Raw genomic sequence first — 27087 nt, forward strand, 5'->3', positions numbered from 1 at the left:
GCACATGAGCGTTTGTGCTTGACCTGGGAGTGTCCCATGAGCAAATCACACACATGAGTGACTGAGACAACAGTTGAACAAAGTGGAGGTCCCTCATACTCTGCATTTTGGAGGAGGGCTTGTCAATCAGGAGGTACCAGCAGAGCTAGGCTCTAACGTGGCGAGCTGTCTCCTTTACTGGTGGACACCAGCGCACATCAGAGGGATGCCTGTCCAAGTAGAGCACTTCCTAGGAGCTGACAAGATCGGTCTCTTCATTCTTAGTTTTCATCTGGATGAAAATGTACCATTCTTTAAAAAGAAAAAAAATCATTTTTTTGAGAATGTCATACCATGTACTTTGAATATATTCATTCCCCTCCCCAGCCCTCCCCTTAACCGCCCTCTCTTCCCTTTCCACCCAACTTTGAGTTTTCCCCACCCCCACCCCAATCAGGTCCAGTGTGTGTTGCTCAACTAGTTTCTGGAGTGGGGCCTGCTCTGGCATGTAATCAACCTACCGAGGATCCCATTATTAGAGAAGATGGACTCTCCCTCTCTCCCTGCAGCTAGGAGATGCAATCATTCCTTAGTAGATTCCAGGTCCACATCCTCCATTCCATGCAGGCCTTTTCTTTGCCTGGCGCTTGCACAGATACCTTGTCTGTCCTTACAGTTCCTGTGACTTCGTATCTGCACCTGCCCTGCTGTGTCCAGAAGCCAGCTTCCTTGATGTTATCTCCCACCTCTGGCCCATAATCTTTCTACTCTCTCTTCTGGGAGGATCCCTGAGCCTTGGGGGCATGGGTGTGATAAGTTTCTTCTCCACAGTTTCTTATTCTCTGTGTCTTGACCCATTCTTCTGGAACCCAAGGGACCATGATTTCGGGCTCACAAACTACGACCACGGCTTACTGTGTTTTGTGCCCCCAAGTTCCGCCATGTTTTAAAGGCTACAGAACACATCTTGAAACCTGAGGTGTTCACGGCAGATTGAGATGAGCGTGTCCTGCTCTCAGTCCCTCCCCCCTCCCTGACAAGCCCTCTGCTATGACCTGTGTGACAGTGCCTTTGGGGTCTAGCTGAAGGTAACTTTGCTCCACAGTGGTCTCCCATTTGGTGCCACATGGTAATAGGGCAGAGGTTCTCTCCTCCTCCCCTCTCCCGACACAGAATTTGTTAGCAAAGACATAGGCTTAGCTGTGTATCTTATCAGAGCTTCGGTATAGCTGTTTAAACACAGCTCAGAAATCTCTCTCCCTCTCTTGTCAAGGTCTACAGATGGTCCCGGGTTATGGCTGTTGTGAGGGGGCCAGGCTCCTGCTGTCTGTTTTTCAACTGTACAGTCTAAAGCCATGCTCATTCTCTCCGTGGACAAGAACTGGGAGGTTCACATTTCACTACCATATACCACCGCTCATGACTTGGCCACATGGATGCACCCAGCTGTAAGGGAAGCGGAGGGATGGTGTCTTTATTCTGTACCTTGCAGGTTCTCACTGGGAAAGAAAGGAAGTATACCTAGTGAGGAATGGTCAGCCATTGCTGGGGTGGGTTCGGGTCCCCTCATGCCACGTGAGGTATTTCCTATCACGTTAGTTGTAGTCAACTCAGGTCGATGCTGAGACCCACGGAAAGGCAGAGCATGGCTGAATTTTGAGAATCCAACTTTAGAATGGAGTCGCACGCCACGTGAGGTATTTCCTATCACGTCAGTTAGAGTCAACTCAGGTCGATGCTGAGACACACACAAAGCCAGAGCCTGGCTGAATTTTTAGAATCCAACCTTAGAATGGAGTCGCAGGCCTTAGCGAGGACCACGAGAAACTCCATGGAGAGACGACTTCCTCAGAGAATGAAACACAGAAGAGGAAAATCTGGACCTAGGCCTCATCTAAGAATGTTTTCTCCATTTTCTCCTGGGGCATGGAATGAGGAAGTAAAGAAACAGGATACAGCCAGTCCGAGTGGAGCCTGCAGGTATGGGGCAGCTGTCCGGGCAGGTGTCCTCCAGGGGTCTGCTTATCAGCGCAGCTGATCACCTTTGTTCCAGGCTCTCTTTTCAAAGATGCACAGGCGGTTAACAGCCCTGGAAACTCAAAGATAGGGTCTGACTCCAGAACAAAGTACAGGTCCAGCACCAAACACGTGGGTAACTTAAGCTGGTCTCTTTCCGGCAATGCGTGCCATGTGTGGGCAGCTCTCTCCTGATTGGTGCTCCCCTCAAGGAAGTGGGTCTTAGAGAAAGGGGCACAGATGCATGCCAGTGTAGCATGTGACCTCATAGCCATACCAGGGTTGCCTAAACAGGGAGCCTGTTTAGTTCCTCTTAACACTGAAAAAGGTTTTAGTTCAAGGGTAATTTAAGTCAAATACTACAAGGAGATCAAGGACAACAAAAAAAATCAGAAAATACCCTACTTCAGTGGTATAATACAGAAGTTCTTAACGTTTGGGTTTTGTTTGTTTTATTTTTATTCAGGATCCTTTATAGTGTGGAGGACTCACTGACTATCTGTTTATGTGAGCTCTAGCTGTTGGTTTTTATTGTATTAAAAGTGAAACAGAAATTATTGAAGTATAAAATTCATTACAAAATAATAGCGTGATACCCACAGGTGAAAACAATGACGGCCACGTGGACTCCCATCATCTAACCTGAAACGAAGTCGAATTGAATCGCACCTCTTGAGTGTAAACATACAAAATGTTTGAATGCAAACACTGATGCTTTGTGACCTGAGATTGGGCCAAGTTTTCAGAGGTTTAAAGAAAAAAGGGAAAACAAGCAAAAAAAAAAAAATCCACAATCCATAAGAGAAAAATGTGAGCCAGTGAAACACACGTGCTTCTAAGACTTCTTCAGTGAAAGGCTGTGCTCCAGTGAGAAGACACTATTTTTTCCAAAGATTTTTATTATCCTTTATTTGTGTGTATGTGTGTGCGTGCATGCGTGCGTGCGTGTGTGTGCGCGCGCGCGTACACCTATGTGTCTGAATACAAGTGTTTACACATGTGTGGGAAGATGCCAACAGAGGCCAGAAGAGGTCTGGGGTCCCTGGGGCTGGACTTCCAGGTGTTTGTGCGGTGTCTGATGTGGGTACCGGGAACCGAGCTCAGTACCGTGGAAGAGCCGGAAGTCCTCTTTGTAACTGCGGAGCCACCGCCCTGCCCCTGAGAGGATGTATTTTCAAGCAACGTGGCTGACAAATGATTTGAATCCAGAAACTACCAAAGTCCTCAAAGCTCAGGAGTAAGAGAACAACCACATTTTTAAGACTTGTTTAAAAGAATTAAATATATATTTAACAAAAAAAGGACAACAAAACATACAGATACCAAACTAGCACCTGAAAACTAGTAGTTTGGCATGAATCATCATGGGGGTGGAGGCCGGAAACGGGATTGGAAAGTGACAAGCTGTGAGATTAATTAGCGGTGACTGTGTCAGGTGATGACCTGGATAGGAGTAATTACTTGTGGTAGCGCCATCCCAGAAGACACATGGGGGGTTGCTTCAGCATTGGATATACCCTCCAACCCTTCCCCCAGGTGTCTAGAGAACTGAGAATGTGTGCTTACACAAAGATCTGGGCGTGGGAAGAGTATAGCAGTTCTACTTGGGAATTACCCAAATTGGAACATCCCAGATGTCCCTGCGTCCGTGAACGGTTGAACAAAACTTTGTGGTTGTCCACCCCGTGGACACTATTCACCGGCGATTCAAGCTGTCTTTTCAAGTAACAGAATGGGTGGCCCACAAGGCACCATGCTGTGTGAGAAGAGCCATGGCCAAAGGCGTATGGCATGGTTCAACGCGTGTGATGCTTAGGAGTGGTTAGTAGGAGTTGGTGAGACAAAGGACCACGAAGGAGGGGAGAGGGAGCCCTCTAAGGTGACCGTGTTTCTTGTCTTTTGATGACCGTGATGTTGGCATTAAGAATCTGAAGAAGTTTGGGAACATGTAACATTTTGGTGGCAGTCAGAGATGGTGAAATATAGCCTCAAAAACTAAAGGTTTAATGAGAATGGTTACACAGTCTTGCGGTTATCGTGAATCCCTTTACCACCCAGCTTCATACTGTTAGATCTGGTACCTGCTTCTGCAATCCCTCGGTGGAGGCACCTGTCATGTGCTGCAGGCTCAGGGAAACCCCTCGATGCTCTTGAAGGAGAACGAGAGAGGATTAAAGAGAGCCAACACAAACTCACGTGATGGTGATTTTAGACTGAACCCTGTGGATCCCCTGAAGTGGCCAGGAATTCCCAAGGGCTCCTGGGCTGTCCTTTGAGAATCTCAGATAGAATGCGCTGCACCGTATTTTAGCCATTTTCTAAGTGTCCCATCCTTTTCTTTCCTATGTCCTCATGTCCGTTGGGTTTGCTTCATGACTCTGTCAAAATTGATCCTTTTTAAAAAGTTAAATTTATTTAAAGAAGAAACTTTCTATACTTCACACAGCTAGAAAAAAAAAAGTATCAATTTCCAGTAATTAAAATAATCACAAAATAATTAAGCAAGGAATTATGTGATATAATATATGTAACACATTACTCCTTGCTTAATTATATTTGTGTACACACACACACACACACACACACACACACACACCCCTAAGCTTTGAAATTAACACAGCATTTAATCAATGCATATGTGAGCCCCATTAAGATATTCATTATGTCCTTTGCTCCTTCATCATTGTTTCAAATGTAGTGTGTGTGTGTGTGTGTGTGTGTGCGCGCGTGTGCGCGCGCTTCCTGTGAATCATCTAAGTTCATCTCTGCATATCCTATCACAGTTTGAAAGACACAATGATAGAGAAATAATAGCCCATGACTAACTCTGATAAACTCTCGGTGTCAACCCCATACATCCTGGCAATGCCTGCGGCCCAAGCTGGTATCACCCTTTAAAAGAGAAATGTGTATCGAAATAATTGAAGCCCAAGAAGGTTAAAGAAGTGGCTCCGTGTTTCCTAGCAACAAATTCCAGGGTTGGGATTTGAACCTAGGCCCCTCGGCTGCAGTCACCAGAGAGGAAACCTGGGTTACCATGCAAGCCCTGAGGTGAGTCAGCACTAAAGTGTGTCACTGACTTTCAGGGCCCTCATCAGGTACACAAAGGAGATGGATCAAATCCAGATGTGTCCACTGAAATGGCTGGTGTCTGGGTTAGGCAGGGCTGGGCAGGGGGACCACAACTGGATGTTAACTCAGAGCCTAGAGGGGATTTCACAGGTTGAAAAAAGAAAGCGTGTGTTGTTCAGTTTCTGGTGGTTTCTGTTGTTGGTTTTGGTTGACTTGTTCCTTTTTTTTTTTTTTTCATCTCCTTCCTTATTTTGTTTTATACAAGAAGGTTGAAGTCTAGATTTTTATGTGTAAATTTTCCTATGTTTATTATGTGTGGAGGGGCCAGCCATGGCATCGACTTGGCTGCTCTGAGACTTCTGGCCCAGGTTTTCTGTTCTGACTTAGAGAGTTCATGCTTCAATGAACTGGTTTTTGTAGAGTGGTCGACATAAAACCCCAATTACAGAAATAGTTTAAAACAATGAGGAAGGGGGAAAGGACGTAGTGAGTGTCTTAACACGTCCTACATAAATATTGATTAAACACTGGGTTAATTGAAAAGTCAGGGTCCATTAACAGAATAACGACGTGTATTTCTTTGTGATCCTCTCGTGTTGTATTAGAGTAACTCAGGGATATTTATTCAGCGCTAATTCTCAGTTTGCCCAGAGCTCATGTAATCATGGCATGAGCTTATTGGGATTCTTTTCATAGACACAGAGACTTGCCCAAGAACAAGCACTATGAGAAAGTTAGTCAGCACTGACTCAGAATAATGAGTATGAACATGAGACAGATGCCATTGTGTGCACAAAGTAAGGTTTCCTGACACATTTTCCATGTACATGTGGGCCGTTTTGTTTCAGGGGCTTGTGTGCTGTTTCCTATTCTTATCAGATTTCCTTTAAACCCCTGGCACTGAACAATGGTAAAGAGATGGTGTCTCTCTAGATCCACATAAAGCACACGGCTTGTGTTCACAATTAATCCCAACTTGGGTTTTTGATTTATTTGTTTGGGTGAACTTCTTCGTGCCCCCCCCCCCCCCGTGTGTGTGTGTGTGTGTGTGTGTGTGTGTGTGTGTGTGTGTGTGTGTGAGAGAGAGAGAGAGAGAGAGAGAGAGAGAGAGAGAGAGAGAGAGAGAGAGAGAGAGAGAGAAAGCTGAGGTCAAATCTATAGAGACGATCTTGAAAGACAAGTTTATTCATTAATGACATCATAAGGATTGTATTTTCTCTTGGTTAATAAACTATTTGTTCGGCGGGTGCTGTAAGGCAGCCAGGGCCAGTCATTTCTCGGAAAAGATCTGAAGCAACTGGTAATTGAAATGATAATCATTTGATCACAGGGCTATTTGAGAATAACACTCATCTCCAAACTTGTCTATTCTAGGAAGCCTTATTTGGTCAAAACGTTGCCAAATTCCATCTGTGCTAATGTGGAGACTAATATACCATGCTTCTTAATTATTTTCCAGAATATTCTAAATGCTATGGCTGGTGTACCCAACCCCCTTCCCATCCCAGAAGCTGTTCCCATATGCTTTGAAACAATACCCAGCCTGGGTTTTTTTTTTTTAAATTCTGAAATTTCATAATCATCATGTAATAGCTATAAAATGCAGGACAACCAGAGGTCTTCTATTTCAAGAAGCTGCTGTGGTGATTGTGTGTGAAGTCAGCCCTGCAAATGGAACTTTGTAATGTGCTCCACAGTTTATAAAGTCTTGAGGTATTTTCTTGAGAAGAGGGTAAAACACAATTTCCACTTTGTCTGCCTTTACTGGAAGTTCATATTTGATCAAGATAAGAGAAAGGATCCCGTTACCCAGTCTTGTTTTCCATTCTTGAGAGAGTCCTTGTGACTGCTCTTTTTAATAAACTTTTTTTTTTTCTCAGAAGCAGTCCTGAACCGGACAAGGAAAAGCAAAATTTACCTCTTACCTTAAAACATTTAAAAGAACAAAACTGAGTGTTCCTTACTGTGCAAACACAATCTTAAAAAAACCTTTTTGTTTGAGTTGGAGCAGTGTGTGGGGGTAGGGTGTGGTGTGTGTGTATGTGTGTGTGTGTGTGTGTGTGTGTGCAGTGTGGTGTGTGGAATGTGTGTGTGTGTGGTGTGTGTGTGTGTGTGTAGAGGGGGTGTGGTATGGTGTGTATGATATGTGTGTGGAGTGTGTGTATATGATGTGTGTGTGTGGTGTGTATGTGGTATGTGGTGTGTGGGGGTGGTGTGGGGGGTGTTTGTACATGTGTAGGCAGGGTAGGGAAGAGAGGGTTGCATTTAAGAGCAAAATTAGCCGAGTTCCGCTGTGTCTAGTAGCTTAGAGACATCGTCCTGTTGTTTTGTCAGAACTATTTTGAAAATTTCTGTAAGCTTTAGGGGTTTTTCACAGCTAAGCTTTCTTCAGAAATGTTCAGTCAAAGAAAGTCAGTTCAAGTTAAAATGTCAAATGCTTCAAATAAGTTTATTTAGAGCCCAGGAGAGGCTATCCATAAGTCTTTTCTAGAGAATCTCTGGGCCAGGGGCCCCCTCTTTGTTCTTCATATAGATATCTACTAAATATCTTGCTGGGCAATTCTAATTCTGAGGCAGAAAACTTGTTTCCTGGAAGCAATTAGAGATGCTTAAGATTCAAATTTATGATCCTTGGGAGGAACTGAAGCTTCAACGACTTTTCTTAGATTCAAAGGCTTTCTCACCGCTCTCCTCCCCTCCCCCAATATGTATTAAAAGAGAAAAAAAAAAGTCCACTCATTTCTCAGCTTGCAAAGTTTTGCAGAAACACGAGAATGTGTAAGTTGCCTTCAGTGGGAAGCACATAACATTTATGAAGTATTTCTTTGGGGATTACATCACAGTTTTATTTAATTTTTAGGACAAAAGTTAAATTCAATATTTGTGTATAAGCCAAGGGAAAATGTACCATAAACATAGGAATTTGGGGTGAGTCAGAGTTCCAAGAATTCTAGATTTACTTAGGCCATTTATATGAAGACTAACCATTAGTCATCCAGCCTTGCTTTTTACATTTGCAATTAATTGCACCTAAAAATTAGCCTTCACTCAAGGAGCTAGATAGGTAGATGGGCTCTGTGACTGGCATTTAAAATGCCTGTTAGAATTACTGCCCTATTTTTGGGGGACCTCCTAACTTATAGCAAACATGTCATATAAATTATTCTTTAAATAAAGAGGCCTGGAAAGCCAGTGAGCTAGAATGAATTCATGGGACTCTTCTCATACCAAAAGCCACACACTGTCTGCTTGTCCAAGGTTAGACCACTGGCTGAAGGTTAGACCGTCCCAGTGGCATCCGTGTGAGCTTTGCTGAGAAAGGATCACATCCTCAAACCCAGAATAACACTTTCTGTTTATCCCACCTCTTGTAGGATGAGGTCATCGCCGTCTCCGAAAAGGTGATCGTAAAGTTGGAAGATTTGGTTAAATGGGCACATTCTGATTTCTCCAAGTGGAGATGTGGGCTCCGAGCCACACCGGTGAAAACGGAGGCTTGTGGAAGAAATGGACAGAAGGAGGCCCTGCTCAGGTACAGACAGTCAACCCTCAACAGTGGGCTCAACTTCAAGGACGTTCTCAAGGAGAAGGCTGATCTTGGTAAGTATGGCGCCTGCTTCTAAATCCATTGCGTGGGAGCATGCAATGAGCTACCTCCATGCTGTAGATTCTTCTCGAAACCTTATTATCTGTTTAGTTATGTGAAATGATGTAAGAACTATACATGTGAGAACTATGTAATATGTAAGAATTATGTAACATAAATTTACACTATGGGGCTGGAGAGATGGCTCAGTGTTGGGTAAGAACCATACTGCTCTTTTAGACTGCATCAGTTCAGTTCCCAAAACCTATACCGGGCAGCTCACACCCCTCGGAAACTTCAGCTTGAGGGGGATCAGATGCCTCTGGCCTCCTAGGGTACCTGCACTCATGTTCACATGATATACACATGTACACTAGCACACACACACACACTTAGAGAAATAATAAAAATTAATCTTTAAATTATGTATAAATTACATAAATCTTTAGATTATGTATAAATTAAATATTAGGGCCTAGAGAGATGGATCAGATAGGAAAATGCCAGCCTTATAAACATGAGGACCTGAGTTTGATCTCCAGGATCCGTATTACAAAGCCAGGCACAATGGTCCATGCGTGTAGTCCCTGCACTGGGGAATTCAGAGACCAGAGGACCCCTGGGACCACCCTGTCTCACCACATAGATGAGTTCCAAGCCAAGAAATGACTCTGTCTCAAAAAAAAAAAGCCAAGATGGATGACTTCTGAGGCGCACAATACAGGATGTTGTCTTTTAACCTCCCCAGGCAGACATATGTACACACAAACACAGTGAAACACACTGTGTACCTATAAATACACACACAAAGAATTATATCTTATAAACTTATGTATCACATAACATTATGGTATATAATTTTTATTAGAAGTTATATGTAGCTGTATTATATATGTTTATATAATTTGCTTTACTCTAATGGAGTCCAAGACTATGAATTTGGAAATGCCTGGGTGGGAAGGGTTGTGTATGGCCTGTTCTATTATAGGGTCTCCTTTATGTGATCCCCCTTATTGGGTGACAGAGCACGTGGCCTCAAATAGTTTTATCTAAGACTTAATTAGGCCTAACATTGAATGAATGGAGACTTGAAATATTAGCTGAAGGTGGATAGTACGACATCTAGGAATACCAAGTCAGAATTTCAGGTATGAAGCAATACGAGGCAAAATGGTGATGCACTGGCTGTGGGGCAATAGAACAAGGTAGAACTGCCGGGATAGTCGTCCTGGAGCTTCTGTCCATCGGCTGTGAGCTTAATCCCTCTTCCTCATCGCCCACAAAGGAGAGTCTGGACTCTAGAAAGATTCTTTCTCCAGCTTTGGAGTGTCCTGGCCCTATCTGGCGATCAACTCTGCCCCTCGGCTCTGTGGCCTTAGATAAACATGTTAAGGAGTAACCGTCTGTCCTCCCATGTGGAAAATAGAGACATGAACGGTCTCACATGGTGAAGGAATTCTCCTGCCTCAGCAACCGCTCCTCCCGTGATGGTGACACTATGTCCACTCTTTGTTTTGGCTTATTTGCACCCTCCGTGGCCCTCACTGCCCGACTCCTCTAGTGTTACTCAAGACCGAAGCGACTGACCTCTGTTTTAGACTAGTTATTTCCTCTTTTTTCACAAACAGGAACTTCACTTTTGACATATCGAGGCATCTTTTTCTTTCATTCTAGCATAATGCTGATTTTCAGGGCTTTGGTTTATGCCTTAATGTGACAACTTCCTGGTTTTCTTTCTTTTCTTTCTTTCTTTCTTTTTTTTTTTTTTTAAACCTAGAACTTAGCTTTTACAAGAAACCTTGATGATTTCTTTTAACTGACACAGAGAGGCTGGATAGCACCAGGGAACTGACTCTCTTTCATGTGACTCTGGTTTGTGGTAAACTGTGCTGTTTGAGCAATATCGGGAAGACCATCCTGCAGTTCAGTACCAACGGGTCCCCGGCAGCTTTTTGATAGGCGTTAGATGGTAACATTTCAGACCCGCAGCCAAGTTGTCGTGTGCACAATTAGAGAAAAATTATTAAGCTAGTGTTCTTTCCTCTAGGCCAAGGAATTTTTTAAGTCATCTTTACATATTTACAGCTAACAGCCCCAGTTTTATCAACACAGCCTGACTACTTTTATGACGTGTGAGAAGGTTGAATAATAACGAATCTGCTGCGTTGACTTCTTAATGTGTGATCCCCATTGTATCTCCATTCCCTTGTTTTTTCCTTAGCATTAAACCCTTTCTTTGTTTGATCCTTTTTTTCCCCCTTTGAGTTATAGAATATAGTGTTACTAATAAAAAATGCTAAACAGGAAACCCATGGGGGAGAACAGGCTATGTAGATGGTTAAGCTTGAAGTCACACATGTAAACAAGAGTATTTATAGCAGAGTTGTTGTGGTTTTCAAAGGGATAGTTTATTAATGAGCACAAAAAGAAGCCCAATTTCTTAACTCCATCTTAAGACAGTTTGAGAATCTTGGATTCTAAAAAAAGAAAAATGTCTATAATCTATGTCCCCTCACCTCCCAGTTGGTTCCAGAAGAAGTGAGTTTGTCTAACTATTCAAAGCACTTGATGGTGATTTGGTCTTGAAAATGTAGACTAGTGGCTTTGGAACTGCATTGCATTTTAGATTTACTAAGGAGAACCCAGTTAATGGCGGTCTAGGGTGCCCTACAGTTGTCTCGGTGGGACTGAGGTGAAGCCAAAACATGTGGACTGATAAAGGACTTCCCAGATGATTTGGGCTGTGTGTGTGTGGGGGGGGGGAGAGGGAGGGAGGAGGGAGGGAGAGAGAGAGAGAGAGAGAGAGAGAGAGAGAGAGAGACAGAGAGAGAGAGAGAGATTTGGGACCCATTTCTGAGATTATTACTTGGGAAGGGAGATACGCAACAGAAGCTTGATTGACAGACCCTCTGGGAGACAAGAAAGACTACATACCTTTTATATTTGTAACTATAAAGTACCCCTTTAAGGATAGAATTCAGGGCCTTGAAATTCTGCTGGGCTGGTATGAACTGTGGGGAATTCGAGACAAATAGCTTTCGTAATTGGAATGCACACTGTGTTGTAATAATGTGCAAAGAGAAACACAAACTTTCCTTAATGTAACGAGTTTCCATTATCTCTCTGATCTGAAGTTTGTGAGTCCACATTGTTGGGATTTCGACTGGGGACTTTTAGACCAGGAATGCAGCGGGTGTCCTTGGCCAGGCACAGGCCTGTCCTGGTGACTTTCTCCTCAGCCTCTTCCTTTCTCTGGATGTCACATCAAAAAATTTGCTGGCCTTTCTTTCTACCTCAGTGGTCTCTGTCTGTCTCTGTATGTCATTGTCTCTCTGTCTCTATCTCTCTCTGTCTCTGTCTCTGTCTCTGTCTCTGTCTCTCTCTCTCTCTCTCTCTCTCTCTCTCTCTCTCTGTTTCTGTCTGTCTCTCTCCCTGTGCCACACCAAAACCACCCCCAACCACATTATTGGTGGCAGCTCTCAGCTTCCTTCCTAGGCCCTTCCTTCTGTAGGGCCTTCCTCATTGTCCTCATCAAAGAAAGATGAACTTTGAGATTGCTTAAGGACCCTCCCCCCTTCCTAGCCCGGAAGTGAGCAAAGAATGGAAAACTCACCTTTTTGTGGATAAAGACAAACTTTCAGTGTCCTAGATTTTAAAAGCCCAGTTCCCCTAGCCTGGTAAAAACACCAATAATAACGAAAGAAATAGGTTGACTCTTAAAGACAGATTTTTACAATAAAAATAAAAGCCAATGAAATGAAAGAACTCCTCTCCTTCAGTGTTAGTCAGTTCCCTCCCATCCCGGTGTGTGTCATTTCCTGTCTCCCTGTGACTAGTCAAGGAACAAAACAAAACAACACAAATGTGTGTCTGGCAACAGATTCACGCTGTACACAGAAAAAAACGCTGCCCGGCGGTGGCTCCCAATGGCTACGCCAGCTGCAGTCACCACCCTGTCGGTTTTTTGTTATTTTTTTTTTTCTTTCTTGAAATCACCTCTCCCCTTGAGGGTGTTCTGTTTGTTTTTTAAAACCTTCCAGAGTTTTCATTTAAGACTCTAAATGAGTGCTGGCAACAGCTAGAGATTCGGAGAGTGAACAAGCTAATCATTAAAACAATAAACACTTCTGAGATGTGATGCAGCACATCCCTCCGCCCACCCCTCTGCTTTGTCCCTCGAAAAGAAAGTTCCGCATGAAACCAACACCAAGTGGGGCTTTCCTGGAGTGGGGGTTACTCTTTCAGGCCATTTCATACTGAAATTTTTTTTTTAAGTGAAGAAAAATAGCCATGTAAAAACAGAAGGGTTAAGGAATGTGTTATTCATAAGCATAACAAACACAAAAACCTGTTCTTCCAGAAGAATCAGACTGATTAAATCATTCACTACACAAGCCTCTAGTTATTTATTTTTGTCTTTAGAATTACAGTACTTAGCTTTGTAATAAAGTGGACCCGATACCCATATTTGGTATGGCAGTTAGGGGTAGTCCAATGAAGAATTATTTCATTTTACAAAAATCTTAGCCACTTAGGAGTATAAATACTATCAGTTAAACATAGCAAACTTGCATTTTTTATTCCTTGGGCTATAGTTCGAAAAAAAAAAATCAAATTATTTTATATAACACTGTTTCTCACAGAGTTCCTTTAAGTGAGGTATGAAAGCCGCAGTGTAAGCTTTATTGGCCCATAAATATGTCGTTATAGTTGGACTACATTTATATGCTTTGGATTGTTGTTTAAGCCAAGAAAATATGTCTGTACAGGTTGATTTTTTTATTGAAATCCTTTGAGGCATACAGCAAAATGTGTTTTAGGCCAAGGTTATTAAAACAGCATTTTCTTTTTCCCCTCCTTTTCAACAGAGTCAATGTCAATTACCACACCACTAACTGTCTGCGGATGGGCAGTTATGAATGGTCTCATCTCTAAGTTCTTTAGAAGAAAAAAATTAAAAAGAGAGGAGGCTGAACAAATTCAGGAGAAAGAGAGAGAATGCGTGCGTGCGTGCATGAGTGTGTGTGTGTGTGTGTGTGTGTGTGTGTGTGTGTGTGTGTGTGTGAGCTGCCTGAATTTAATGCTGGCTAACTGTCTGATTTTACATCCCATCAAGCAGGGAGAGGCGTCCCCTTCACCTACCTCAGCAGCAGCTTCCCCTGCACATTGGGTAGGAGATGGTACAGTGGATGGACTTGGAGGAGGAGGAGGATGCCTCTACCCTAGATCTCTTGCTCTCTGGAGAACCCCTGAAGTCACTTCATGCTCATGCCTTTAGGGTCTTTGTTTTTCAAAGGAAGGATAATATGTGCAGTGCTTTATGACGCTGGATTTTGAGGAACCCAACTGAAGACAAACCAGTTGGGATCCTCAGGAGCATTTGTGACATTGAAATATAAGTTATTTTCCTTATACTAGCATAATCTGGTGGAAGTTGTGTGTGGTCAGGAGCTGTGTGGGACCATGTTAATGCCATGGTTTGGTCCTGATGTTTCTCTGGACTTGGATCACTGTTTCTCTCCACACCACCTCACTCAATAAAAGACTCACTAAAGTCTTTCTTTATATTATATATAAACCATATATAAATATATGTAATATAAAGTTCCTGCTTATCTTTTAATCTAGTCACAAACCTATCCATGTAATATACTGTATGATTAATAAATGTATTATTTACATGTTTAAGCTGATAATATTACACAGAGTAATATATAATGCATAATTGAGATATGCTACACATGTATGCTATCTTTCATATTGTAAATTACACAACTTTTTTCTCCTGAAAATTCTATGAAAACAAGCTGAGCCATGCCTGGCCAGCAGTACAAGGAACCTCTCAAGTTCTTTGTTAAAAACCCGACTAGAGTTGTTGCTTAGAAATTCTTAAGGCCTGATATTACAGATGGCTGTTTGTAATTGCCTCTGAGTGTGGAGTAGGTGTCATGTGGCTTCCTGGAGTAGCCAAGGCAAAGACCTGTTACTCTTTGCTGTAAAGAAAGAGCATGGAAGTTTCTCATTAGAAACACATTACATCCGTGAGCTAATCAACGCACTAAGATCGGAGGCTTCTCATTAAGAACAGCCTCCCTCCCTCCTTCCCCTCGTCCCACTCTCCCTCCCTTTTCATGTAGTGAGGGCTCTTCTGAAAATGCTTGCTGAATGTGCTGTATCCTCGGTTGCTTGGCTTGAACTGTTTCCAACTGAAACTTGAGAATTTTCTCAGATGATGTATGTTTGCAATATTCTATTTGTGAATAATTTGAGAAGCCCCTCCATATCGCTCGCGCTCTCTCTCTCTCTCTCTCTCTCTCTCTCTCTCTCTCTCTCTCTCTCTCTCTCTCTCTCTTACACACACACACACACACACACACACACACACACACACACAGAACCACTCTAAAGACTTTGGCCTTTATAATGTCCTTACTTTCAAACTAGAAAGCTCCTTCTGAGGGATTCTCTTATGAGGTCCTCTGACAGCGTTCCGTGTTCAGTGTGATTCTCTACAGAATCTGATCACAGCACCTCTAATCCCAGGGAAGCATGCCGCTCCAGTATCCACATGGCTCCTCCAGGAGTTGCTTCTTGACATCGGAAAGTGGTAACCCAGAAACCCTTTAGGTTGAGGCAGGAAGGTCATGAGTTCAAGTCCAGCCTGGACTTAGAGTCAACTCAAAAGCAGGCTGAGCTGCGTGCTGTATAGGAAGATTCTGTCTCAAGAAAGAAAAAGAAAGGACTGGTAAGATAGTTCAGCAGGTAAGCGGGGCTGCTGCCATGCCTGATAAACTGAGTTCAATCCCTGGAACACAAATTGTCTTCTGCTCACACTTATAATAATAAATGATTTTTTAAATGAGAGTATTCAAGCATCCATAAGTTTATAACTCAGGCATCCAGAGTGTCAGAACACTACCTAAGAATCAGAACCTACAAGCTAGGTTATTTGAAAGTGAAAATTTGACGTGACTATCTCATTAGATGGTTGAAATTGCCCTGAAGTCATGATGGAAAGGACCAGTAAAAAGTTTTCCAACAAGAAATATGCATCTTTGTGTCCTGAACCCAGCTGTTAGCAGTGGGAAGGAAGTCTTTGTGGAGGCTCACAGTGTCTTAGTTGATTGACAGGCATTGGTTGACACTGCTCACCACACACTGCCGCCCCACATACAGCATATTCCTATCCATGACCCTTTCCTTTGGAGTTCCCACAGGCCTGGAAAGTGCCCACAATGTTCTACACTGTTACATCCTGTGAATATGGACAGTTAGTTGACCAGAGAGAAATTCATAGAACCTAGGAATTTCATAGTTTGAGAAGCAGAAAAAGGTGACATTAGAAGTTCAAGGAATGTGTTTCTTGTTTTTTTTTTGTTTTGTTTTTGGTTTGTTGTTGTTTGTTTGTATTGTTTTATGGAGTTCTTTGTAAGATTGTTGGGACGGAAGGGACCTTGGTGAACATCAGTCCTGCTTCCCTTGTGACTGTCTTCTGTTCTGACTTTATTTAGCTAAACAACCCCGATGTTTTCAACTCTTTCCCCGGATGTGGTTTTCAAGTTCCCTTACCATCCTGGTTATTCCTCTTAGGATGCATCTTGAGTGTTTGTATTACAGTGGTTTATTCATTTATATTGTAAGGTACTGTTTTGCTAAGAATCCTACAGGCCAGAGTCGATGTGGCTTCCAGGGATAGAGAGACCACCGTACAGTCATCGCATACAGCCAGATTTCCAACAGCTGCCTATGCCCCGCTGCCCCCAGATGTGACGTAACCCCAGTGAGGCTTAGACTCTCCCATGGCTCTTCACAGGCTTGGCTTTTCTAGACCTCTGGGAAAAGGAGGAATGTTATTTCACCACCACCCCCTCCTCAGGTTTACTTTTCTGTTTTTGATTTGACTCCTCTCTATGTAATACCAAGGGCAGGCTAGACTTAATGAACATCATTATTTATGATCGTGAATATGCCTTTTGAGAAACACTGCCAGGGAGGCTGTGCCTTTCAGTGGCTGGAGTCCCAGTGATGGCACACCAAAAACATGTGAGGTGTAACCTGGATAGACTGTTGTAAGGATCCGTGTGTGAAGGCCAGCCTGATGCCCATCTTGTTCACAGACTCTGACAAAGTCAGTGATGTCTGGGAGACCACTCCGTCCTATCCTATCAAGTGTGGCAGTTAAGTTCACACCATCCTCCTGGGCTTCCGATGTCCTCATCTTTGCCCGTTGTCTCTACATCTTGTTGGTGTTTCAGGGTTTTCATTTTCACGGGCACCCTTTCGTGGATCACAAGATTTATGGCTCTTTCTACTGTTAGTCCATGATCGGGGAGGAAACCAGCTCCTACTTTTGCGCCGGCTTCATTAGTGAGACATGTTCGTTTCACAATGACGGTCTGTGGGATTGCCATCTGATGGGAAGATGATGGAAGACGAAGAATGACCCAGTTGTCATCCAAGTCCCAGCTCATGGATTCCTTTCGCCTCTTCTACATACTTTGAGTCTGTTAGGGAAATCTCTTGGCTTCACAGAAGCTCATGCATTTCCAGGGTCATGGACAAACCTCGAAACCAGGAGCAGGGGACTCCAAGATGCCTTAGGTGACAGCATTTTAGTGACTTTCTTGTCTCTAGGATAAAATGTAAGGGAAGAGAGATGGATCCGATTCATCGCTTCAGGGTTCAGGTCCGTCCTCAGTCCACACCTTTGGCAAAGACATCACAGCCAACTAGGAAAAAAAAAGTCAGTCAAGAAGTGCCCAAAGACAGTAAACTTTGAGGATGCATCCCCTCAATGATCTACTTCCTCTAGCTCAGCTGCACCCCTTAAAATGCCCACAACCTCCTAAGATATTGCCACTTGGTTGAGGACCAGGCATTAAAGACATGATGCCCTGTGAGGCAGTTCATATTCAATCCATGATCTAATCTGTTAAACATGCTAAATCTGTTAAACATCTCTAAAAAAAAAAATGCATCCCTGACCCTTCTTCAGGTACATTTTTAGAGGTTTAGCTCAGTATCACCCCTTTAGTTCCAGTCTGTGATGTGTTTCTCAAGTCATTACAATTCTGTCTGTTGTCCTTCAGTCTTTCATGTCTAGCCACAGTATGATTACCCACAATAGACGCCATTACAGCCCTTGACACCTTAGAATGCAAAACGTATATGTCCGACAGGTGAACTGACATGAGCCCCATACTTGATCTCAACATTTAGTCTTAATATTGACATCCACTCCTCTAAACAGCGCGTTTATCTTCCAGAGTGCCTTAAATGGGAGCTTTGATTGCAAAACATTAGTTTCTCTAAATGTCAAAGATTCCCTTCCCTTCCCTCCTCTGACATTATGTGTTTAAGGCTCCGGTTCACGCAGGTCACTGCAATGGAAAGCTGAAATTTGGGCTCTTAGCCCATCTTAATAAATATATTTATCTAGGGCGGGTTGGAGCAGAAGTGGATTTTCAAAGGCTTTGCAAAGTGCTCCCTCCATGCACAGAGGGGCTGAGCAAACAGGATTGTATGAGCTCCCCCCCAGCACCTTGCTCTGGATGCTTTTGTTCATAGCGTGTTTCTGTGGAGTACTAAGTTCTTTCATTCCTCAGAATCCCTGGGCTGTGCCTTATCTAAAATGTTCTTTCTTTGGGTCTCCTCCTTTGCTTATATCTTTAATAATTTATGCTGTACTTTTTAAAAATATTTCTGAACCACTGTCAATACCATTTGTAGCTACCCTCTTTCCTTGATGACTCCACGCCTACTGCCTAAGATGCAAATGTTACAGGCAAACCTCCAGTGAATGGTCTCATTCAAGTCGTCATCTCTTTTAAAAAAATAATAATAATTTGAATTTGTTGTTTCTGTGTTCATTTTGGGAAGATGTAAGTTAAATAGGAAAACAAGGAAGCAGAAATGTGATTGCTGATTTTCTTCCCCCATAGAGGTAAGTCCGCTGGCCTTTACATGTGTGCTTCTGTGTGGATAGGCAAGGGTTTGTACTTAGGGAACCACACGCCTCCCCCCCACACGCACACAATAAAATGTACTGTTTGGGAGCCTGTCCCCATACCCAATTTTGTAGAGAATCATGTGACCATGTCTCTGTGTTGTAACGCATTTTTATCTGGCCGGGGAATGTTTCTCTGTTGAGGTGTTTCATACTTTGTCTAATTATTGTTGGACTTCTCAATGGATTCCGGTTCTCGCCGGCTCAGGCAAATTCTCGGAGCCGTGCTCATCCCTGCCTGTTTATACATTTGCAGAGGGGAAGACTCGCTGTCTCCGAGTGCACCCGGGCTGTTCAGCCTGTGCTTTTTTTTTTTTTTTTTTTTTTTTTTTTGCCCCTTATCTAACCCTGTCCCTGCCTGTGTAAACTTCTTCTGTATGGACCTCACAACTCCCCAGCCTCCCAAATTCGCCAGTGTGCTTTGGACTCTCTTCTGTCTTCCTGCTGGAGGAATGCCCCTTTCAAGAGCTGTATGTAGGAGACTTCTCCTTGCTCCTGAAGCCCTTAGTCATTGAGTGCATGGGATTTGCCTCACCTGGTTGAGTTCTTATCACACAGAGTGTCTCTACCACCTTGCTGAGCACCTAAGTGTACGCCGGTCCTTCTGCCTTATCTTCCGGGAACAATCTGAGCTCCACAAGGTTGGACTCTGACTTCAAAGCTCTATCTAGCAGGCTGAGCAAACATTTGGCTTTTATAATCAGTCTCCTGAAATCTCCTCTCAGTCCACCTGAGTCTTCTCTGTCCATTCAAAGGTTGATTTGATTTCGTTCCGGTGCCTCCTGACACACCTTGTAGCGGAGGGGTTGTCTCATCCGGGTATTTAGCTGTGAGCTTTTGGGGAAGGGAGGCTAATTAGTAATCAGGTATCTGCCGCTCATTCTGGAAAGACTTTCGGAGTGAGATTTTTATACAGGACCGAAGCTATTTGAACATTGGTAGTGGCATGAAAGGGAGTGTGAGTGTGTGTGTGAATGTGTTTGTATGTGTGTGTGAGTGTGTGCATGGGTATGTGTGTGAGTGTGTGTGTGTGTGTGTGTGTGTGTGTGTGTGTGTGTGAATGTGTGAGTATGCACAAACGTTCCATATTAATACTGGCACTTGTTAATGTTTCTCTTCCTCAAGGAAATATTTATCCTGCTACAGATTTACAGCAGAGACAAAAAACATTTAGGGAAGTAAACAAGTCCAGACAGGACTTGCTCTGCCTTATCTTTTTTTATTATCAGCTGGTTTGTAATCTGCCTTTTTATATATTTATTTTCTCTCTAGGTGACAGGTTATTAAGGAGGTGGCTTTAGCGCCACATCTAATGCTTCTTTTTCTAGGTAACTGCTCTGTTGTAATTCTCAGCTCCTTTAAAATGGTGACTTGCTAATCGTTGACGAACACAGGCCCCACCTTCCACCAACCCAGTCTACTCCTTTGGCTCACAAAGACAGCATTCTATTAGGCCCTGTAGAAACAAAGCTCTGGGCCTGGCCTATTCTCTCCATAAGAAATAAAACATTGTTTTCATAGTCGTGCTGATAATAAGGGAGAGTTCAAAGCATGACGAAACATATACTTTTCTAGTGGAAAAAAAAAACAACCTATGGTTACCTGGTTAATTACCCATCACGTGATGGCTGTGTGTATAAATACAGGCTTTTCACATGTGCGAGCCTCGGTGTGGCTTTCTTTTCAGCCTTTCTCCTTCTGTTATTTTTAAAATTGATAATGTTCACTTCGTTCCCATTGTTTGATATCAGTGTTTTCAATCAAAGATTTGGAAGAATGAGTGGACACAAAGTAGCTTCTTTCCGAGAACTGTGTGAGCCCTCTCCCCGGCCCTGCCCGGCCCCTCCCTGTAGTAGACTTAAAAGACAGACTTGTGCGGCTTCCATTGTTCCCTACACTACACCACCGGCCCCGACATTTCAAGTGTGCCTCCTTGATTGCTTATCTGTAAAGCAAGGACAACAATACCTGTGTCATGGGACTGGGGAGGGAGGAGCCGATCAGACCACATGTGGCGGGCACCAGCACACAGTGGGTGCTCTTAGCTAAGGACAGCAGGTTCTTTTTGTAGTTCCTTCAGGGAAAAAAAAACAACAACCCTTCTAAACTGCTGTCTCCTCCTCCTCCTCCTCCTCTCTCCCCAAGCCCAGAAGAAGGATGTGAGTAAAAAGAATGTGAAGATGTATTAATAGGTAACAGCGGCGAGTGGTTTAATTCTTAACTCACAGACACCAAGTTATCTATTACAAGGCATTGAGGTGGACTCAGGACTGTGTGAGCCAGCCTCCGCGCCCCCCCCTCCCCCATTCTCTAAGGGCCACAGCAAACCTTGAGAGTCCTTTTGAAGTGCGGTGGAATATGATTTTAATCTTATGATTCTCAAATTCACCTAAGTAGGTGTTGTCCTGCCTTGCCCTTCCTCTGACCTCTCTGTGATCATAAGTGGATCCTACCTGGTCAGAGCTTTAGCCGCTGGGAACCCGGAGTGTACTTTGAAAAGGACCCTGCCTAGTACACATGGATCACTGGCCTCCTCTGGTGTTTTCCTGAGAGCCAACAGACAGTTCCTGGAGGTTAGCGGGTCATTCCTTGTACAGGTCACTGTGTGAATAAGCTTGTGGGCTTGAGGAAAGGGACCGCCCCAGCTGGAGATCTTGCATCCTTGAGGTGTCTTAATGGTTCCGAAAGAAAGCAAATCGTGCCGACTTGGCCACGTTTTGGGGTGTTGTTTAAATTGGAGGGGATGAGCAAGAACTCTCTTTGTGTGTTATAGAATAACACATATGGGGCCATGGTATCAAGCACCTCAACATTTTAAGGGCATCACACAATAGAGTCCTGTGTCTTGCTTAGGTGTGGTTCATCCTTGGATTCAGAATTCTCCAGAATAGACTTTCTCTGCAGTGTCTCCGCAGGGGGCCACCATGGCAACATGTGATTCCGCGCTCAATTAGGATGAGTGAAAGACAGGGGAGCGTTGAGGGCTACCAATGAAATGTTGGCTCCTCGAAAACTGTGTGCAGTAACTGGCATCATTCCCACTCCCACTTGATTCACGAAGTGATGTAGTTTGTGCCCATGTATCTTACTTCAAGGCAGTAGGGCGGTCCTCCAATGTTCTTGGAAGAAGTAGAATTGGATGTTAAGGTTCATAATGTCTCAGACATGCATTTAGGATAATGATGACTATTAGAGGGTCTTAAAGTCTCAGGGTTGAAATGAACCACAGCTTTCCTAGCTATAAGATTCTAATTACGACCTGTTTCTGGTGCGTACTACGCCTTACATGTCCCCCCCTCCCCTGCAGAAATCCCTACTAGTTGACATTTTATTATTTTCAATGACTGGAAGTTTATTACTTTGTAAAAAGAACCCAATTCTATCTTTGGTCCAACATTTTATAAAAAAAAAAAATCTTACTTTTCATAAATTAAATTTGAATGCCTGGATAAGCTGCAGTGTTCACTGGCTAATATTGTCCCTGCTTCTGTTCTTGTAACGATTTCACACAGAACAGATCACATATCCCCTGCTCTTGATACTATTTCAGATGTCTGGAAATAATTCAGCCTTTTTCATTGCGTGGTCTCTGCATCCTCACTTTTACGTCTCTGGGATATATATATATATACATATACACACATATGTATACATACACACACATATGTATACATACACACACATGCACATACACACACATGCACATACACACACATACACACACATATACACACACACATACACACACACATATATACACACACACATATATACACACACACACATATATACACATACATATATACACACACACACATATACACACACATATATATACACACACACACGTATATATACACACACACATACACACACACTCACACACATATATACACACACATACACACACACACACACACACATACACACACACACACACACACACACACACACATACCATCATCCCCAGTCCCTCATTACTTCCTGGTGGCCTTTATCTAAGGAGCTACTCTGTCATTGTTAACCTGCAACTGCTCTAGTCTCTATTTAATGAAAAGATAGAGAGGGGGAGGTGGCAGGAGATTGCCCCAATGAGGTGGAGACAGAAGCCCAGTCCGGGCTATCCTGAGCTACATAGTGAAATGGTCCCAGCAAAGTGAAAGAAAACACAACTAACTTCAATCTGTTTTTCCCTTACTTTTACATTTTACCCCACGTGTGAAAAAGAAAAAAAAAAAAGTGAGCACTGTGTAGAAGAAAACGAAACGAAACAAAACCAAACCCCACCACCTTCTTCCTCTCTGTTTTGGTTTCCACTTCCGGAAGCAGCGTGCTGATCATGAGTGGTGGCCACTGCTTTGGAGTTGGTTAGAGGAGGAATCTTGTGTCTGTACATCATTTTGCAGCTCCCTTTGAGTGTTGGACAGGAGCCTCACGTTCAGTGACCACTGTGGACCCACCAGCCCCAGTTACTTTTGGAGCGCCAGGAATGCAGCCCGCTGTGCCTGTGGTCATGAAAAGGGGTTACAGAAAACACAGCATCTCAGTGATTTTTGTTTAATTCATGTAAAATGCACTTATTTTCTTGGGACATGATTTTGTTTTTGTAGCCCAGGCTGGCCTTGAATACACCCAGTAGCTAAGATGACCTTGAACCTCTGACCCTCCTACTTCCATCTTCCAAGGACTGGGATAATAGTGTGTGCTGCTGCTATGCCTGCCTGACTTCCTTTTAATTTTAAATTAAAAGCTAGAACAGCCTATTTTTGTTGTTGTTGTATATGTAACATACATGTTATATGTTATTTGTAACTTTATACCTCAGTGAGCCTACCTATCCTTCTACCTGTTGAAAGTTTAGCACACAGATTGGATATGCCATCAATGAAAAATTCGTATATTCCATTCCCGTACCCCAAATTCCAAAAACACAGCCTAAAAAATTATCTCGATAATAATTCTATATAGATCACATGCTGAAATAATTTTATATATTGGTTTTACTAAATGTATTATTCCAGCCAATTTGACCTTTTCGACTTTTGATGGCGTTAGGGAAAAGTTCTAGGACTGTACTATAGAGATTTGTCCAGGCATGATGTTTAGCCCAGTCTTTTATTTTGAAGCAGAAACAGCATTTTATGAGGCTTGGGCATCAGTCTCTTTTCTCGGGGAAGAGGCTCCTGGTGGACCACAGCTGACAGATAGAATTTTAAGATAGCCTTTAGTCACACTAGGATCGTGAAAGAAGAGTCTAAAAAGCATGCCATACCGAGTAAGCAAATTTATCAATGCTTAGAGCAGGAATCCCAAGCCATATCTTTGTAGTAGTCTCTGTTTAATGAATAGGACTTCTACATCCTGTGCATCCTTTCTGTGTCAGGCTGTTGCTATTGATGGAGGATGTCATGGTCATTTCTGACTTGGATTTTATTGAAAGGGCTAAGGCTCAGGTCAGCCTTATCGTTCCAGATGGAAATGCTATACTTCTCAATAAATATGACCTTTCTCTGTCTCTGTTAACTACATCATGCTGGGCTGGGGGTGGAGCTAAGAGGTAGAGGAATTATATAGCTCATTCATGGCCCCAAGTTCACCCTGCTCTGCAGAATAAGTAAATACAAAACAATTTGAGAAATGTCGTGATGGTTCCTATCAAGAACTGTCAGAGACAACACATACTGTTCACTCTTGGTTGAAATTCCCATCTCAGACTGGGAGTAGACTGAGCTGTTGAGGTAATAATAATTTAGCTTAAGGCTCTTTTGTGATTTATTCGTTTGGATTTGGGGGGCTTGAGTTGTTGCAAAACTATGAGATTTCTCATGCTGATGTGAGTTCTGGCAACAAATGGCTATCCGTTCCACCTCAAGGCACCAAGTCTTTGATCTTTTCATTGGGTGTCTCTGGTTTATCAAAGAAATATTTTCATATTGTATTTTTAGGGTATAGCTACAAGCCAGGAAAAGAGTTGGCAAATTTAAATCACAAATGAAAGAACTTTTTCATGAAATGTCAACTTTCTGCCTAGTTGCACTATTCATGGTTGCAGATGGGACCAGTGTGGTTAATCAAGCCAGTTCACATAAGACAATGTCTCCCCAAGGCAGTGTTAGCGGTGAAGGTCATAAAAGCATGGGATTCACCTTGGGCAGAACTCTCTGGATGGATAAGACTCCTGTCACATCAGACGGTAAGAATGGGCCAGAATCTGTAGTATAGATACTGGAGTCAGAATTGAGCAAATAATTGTCATCCAAAAAACAAATACATACAGAGCAGGCAAGACGGCGTAGAGGGTGAAGCCAGCCTGATGACCCGAGTTCAATCCCTGGGTCCCATTTAAGGGTAGAAGGAGAAAACTGACTCCACAAGCTTGTGTCCCAACCTTCACAGTCACATGCTGTCCCCATATCACAATTATATATGTGTATGTACATATGTATGTATGTATGTATACACATACACACACATTTTAAACTGTTACTATGTAACACTATAGATCAAAGTGTCTGCATGTCCTTCTGGAATCAAACCCAAATCCTGGATTCTGAGTTAAGAACTGACACATTGATTTTCATAGGGATGTTGTCCCTTTCCAAGTGTGGGTTCCAGAACTCTGTATGGAAAATGTAAGTATGTATTTCCTTAGCATTTGCTTGACTCTGAAAAGTGTCTGTCAAGAGTTTTTATTTTATTTTTATTTTTTCCAGTGTGTGTGTCTTTTGTTTTGTTTTTACGATTGTGGAATAATCAGCTACCTCTCTCCCTCAAAAAGCCACTCGGGCATCTCAGCTAAAGCCTCTCATGTTTTAAATTTCCAAGTGGCCCATGCAGGTGTGAATGGGGTGCAACCAGCGAAGCCTGCCAGTCCTAGTGAATGTCTCCTTTAGGGAGTGACTTAGGCACTTGGAAAGTTAGAGAATGTCAAGAAATACTGACCACCACCACCACCACCACCACCCACCCACCCTGCCACCAACTTGGAAGAAAGTGTAAAGACATTCACTGGCTGCTTCCCGAAATCAATGCATGTATGCTTGGCTAAGGACTGCCGGGCTGACTTCCCCTAAAAGTACAAAGCCATCATTCACTCAGGAGCAAAACCAAGGACAACATGTGCCCACTCACAGTGGGTGGGAAGACAGGTCCACACAGGAGGACTCCCGTTTTTCACACACAGGTGGGAGGGAAGGCATGGCTCGCCCCGCCCGTCATTTCTTCTTTATTTCCGGTAGACATTAACATCCAGGACAGGCAGTGACATTTACTCTACTGTCTGGTGGTCTGGATATGCTATGCCCACGTTATGCCGTCAGCTATTGCTCTTTAGACTAGTGGTTCTCAACCTATGGTCCCTGAGCCCTTTGTGGGCTTGAATGACCCTTTCACAGGGGTTACCTAAGACCATCAGAAAACACAGTTGTTTACATTACAGTTCCTAACAGTAGCAAAATTACAGATATGGAGTGGCAATGAAACTAATTTTATGGTTGGGGGTCACCACAATATGAGGAACTGTATTAAAAGGTCACAGCATTAGGAAGGTTGAAAACCACTGGTCTAGAATGTTTGGAGAAGATTTACAGTCATGGCAAGCCTTTGAAAACACCTTTTAGCAAAGCACCTTTTGCCATGGACACATATTTTCTATGGCTTAATTTTTATATATCAGGTTTCATAAACCAAGGTCCACTTACATGTTCTTTTGAAGAGCTTTTCCCTCTTCTGATGGACATATGTTTATTATAGGACTCAATCTCACATCCAGTGCTCTAAATATTTATAAATCAGTGAGCTTTTCTCTTTTACGTAGGGAGATCTGGATATTGTTTTTCCTCTAAGTTTGGCCCATTTCCTGTGAGCATGATTTGAAGCTTGTAATGAGAAATCTTTTCTCTTTTTTTTCCCCTTTCTTTTCTTTTTTTGTTTTTCCTCTTATCAGGGCCCATCTGCCATTGGTTCTCATTAAAATACTCTCAAGGAAAGGAATGAGCATCAGCCCTCCTCTTCTCTTTAAAATAAATTCCAAAAAATATGAAATATATGAGTGAGTGTGTATGTGTGAGAGGGTGTATGTGTGTGTGTGTGAGTGTGTGAATATATGGAAGTGTGTGAATGTGTGAATAGGTGTGTGCATGAGTGTGTATGAGTGTGTGTGTGTGAGTGTGTGAATATATGGAAGTGTGTGAATGTGTGAATAGGTGTGTGCATGAGTGTGTATGAGTGTGTGTGTGTGTGTGTGTGTGTGTGTGTGTGTGTGTGTGTGTGTGTGTGACTGTGAGTGTGTGTGCTGCTACTGCTCCTGTACGGAGGTCAAAAAACAACTCTGTGGAATTAGTTTCTCTTATCACCTTTGCATGGGTTCCAGGAATTGAGCTGAGGTGACCAGGTCTTGTAACCAGTGCCTTTACCTGCTGAGCTTTCT

General features: G+C 43.0%; 1 protein-coding gene across 2 annotated transcripts in view; it reads left to right on the top strand.

Annotated features, from left to right (window-relative positions):
* Arid5b (AT-rich interaction domain 5B) overlaps positions 1-27087 on the top strand; it is a 177084-nt gene that overhangs the window by 25073 nt on the left and 124924 nt on the right. For both annotated transcript variants that reach the window (XM_006994212.4, XM_076557053.1), the window contains one exon: positions 8442-8667. In XM_006994212.4, coding sequence (XP_006994274.1) covers positions 8442-8667 — 226 coding nt within the window. The remainder of the gene's footprint in view (positions 1-8441; positions 8668-27087) is intronic.

Source organism: Peromyscus maniculatus, chromosome 21 (assembly GCF_049852395.1).
Source record: "Peromyscus maniculatus bairdii isolate BWxNUB_F1_BW_parent chromosome 21, HU_Pman_BW_mat_3.1, whole genome shotgun sequence".
Taxonomy (NCBI): domain Eukaryota; kingdom Metazoa; phylum Chordata; class Mammalia; order Rodentia; family Cricetidae; genus Peromyscus; species Peromyscus maniculatus.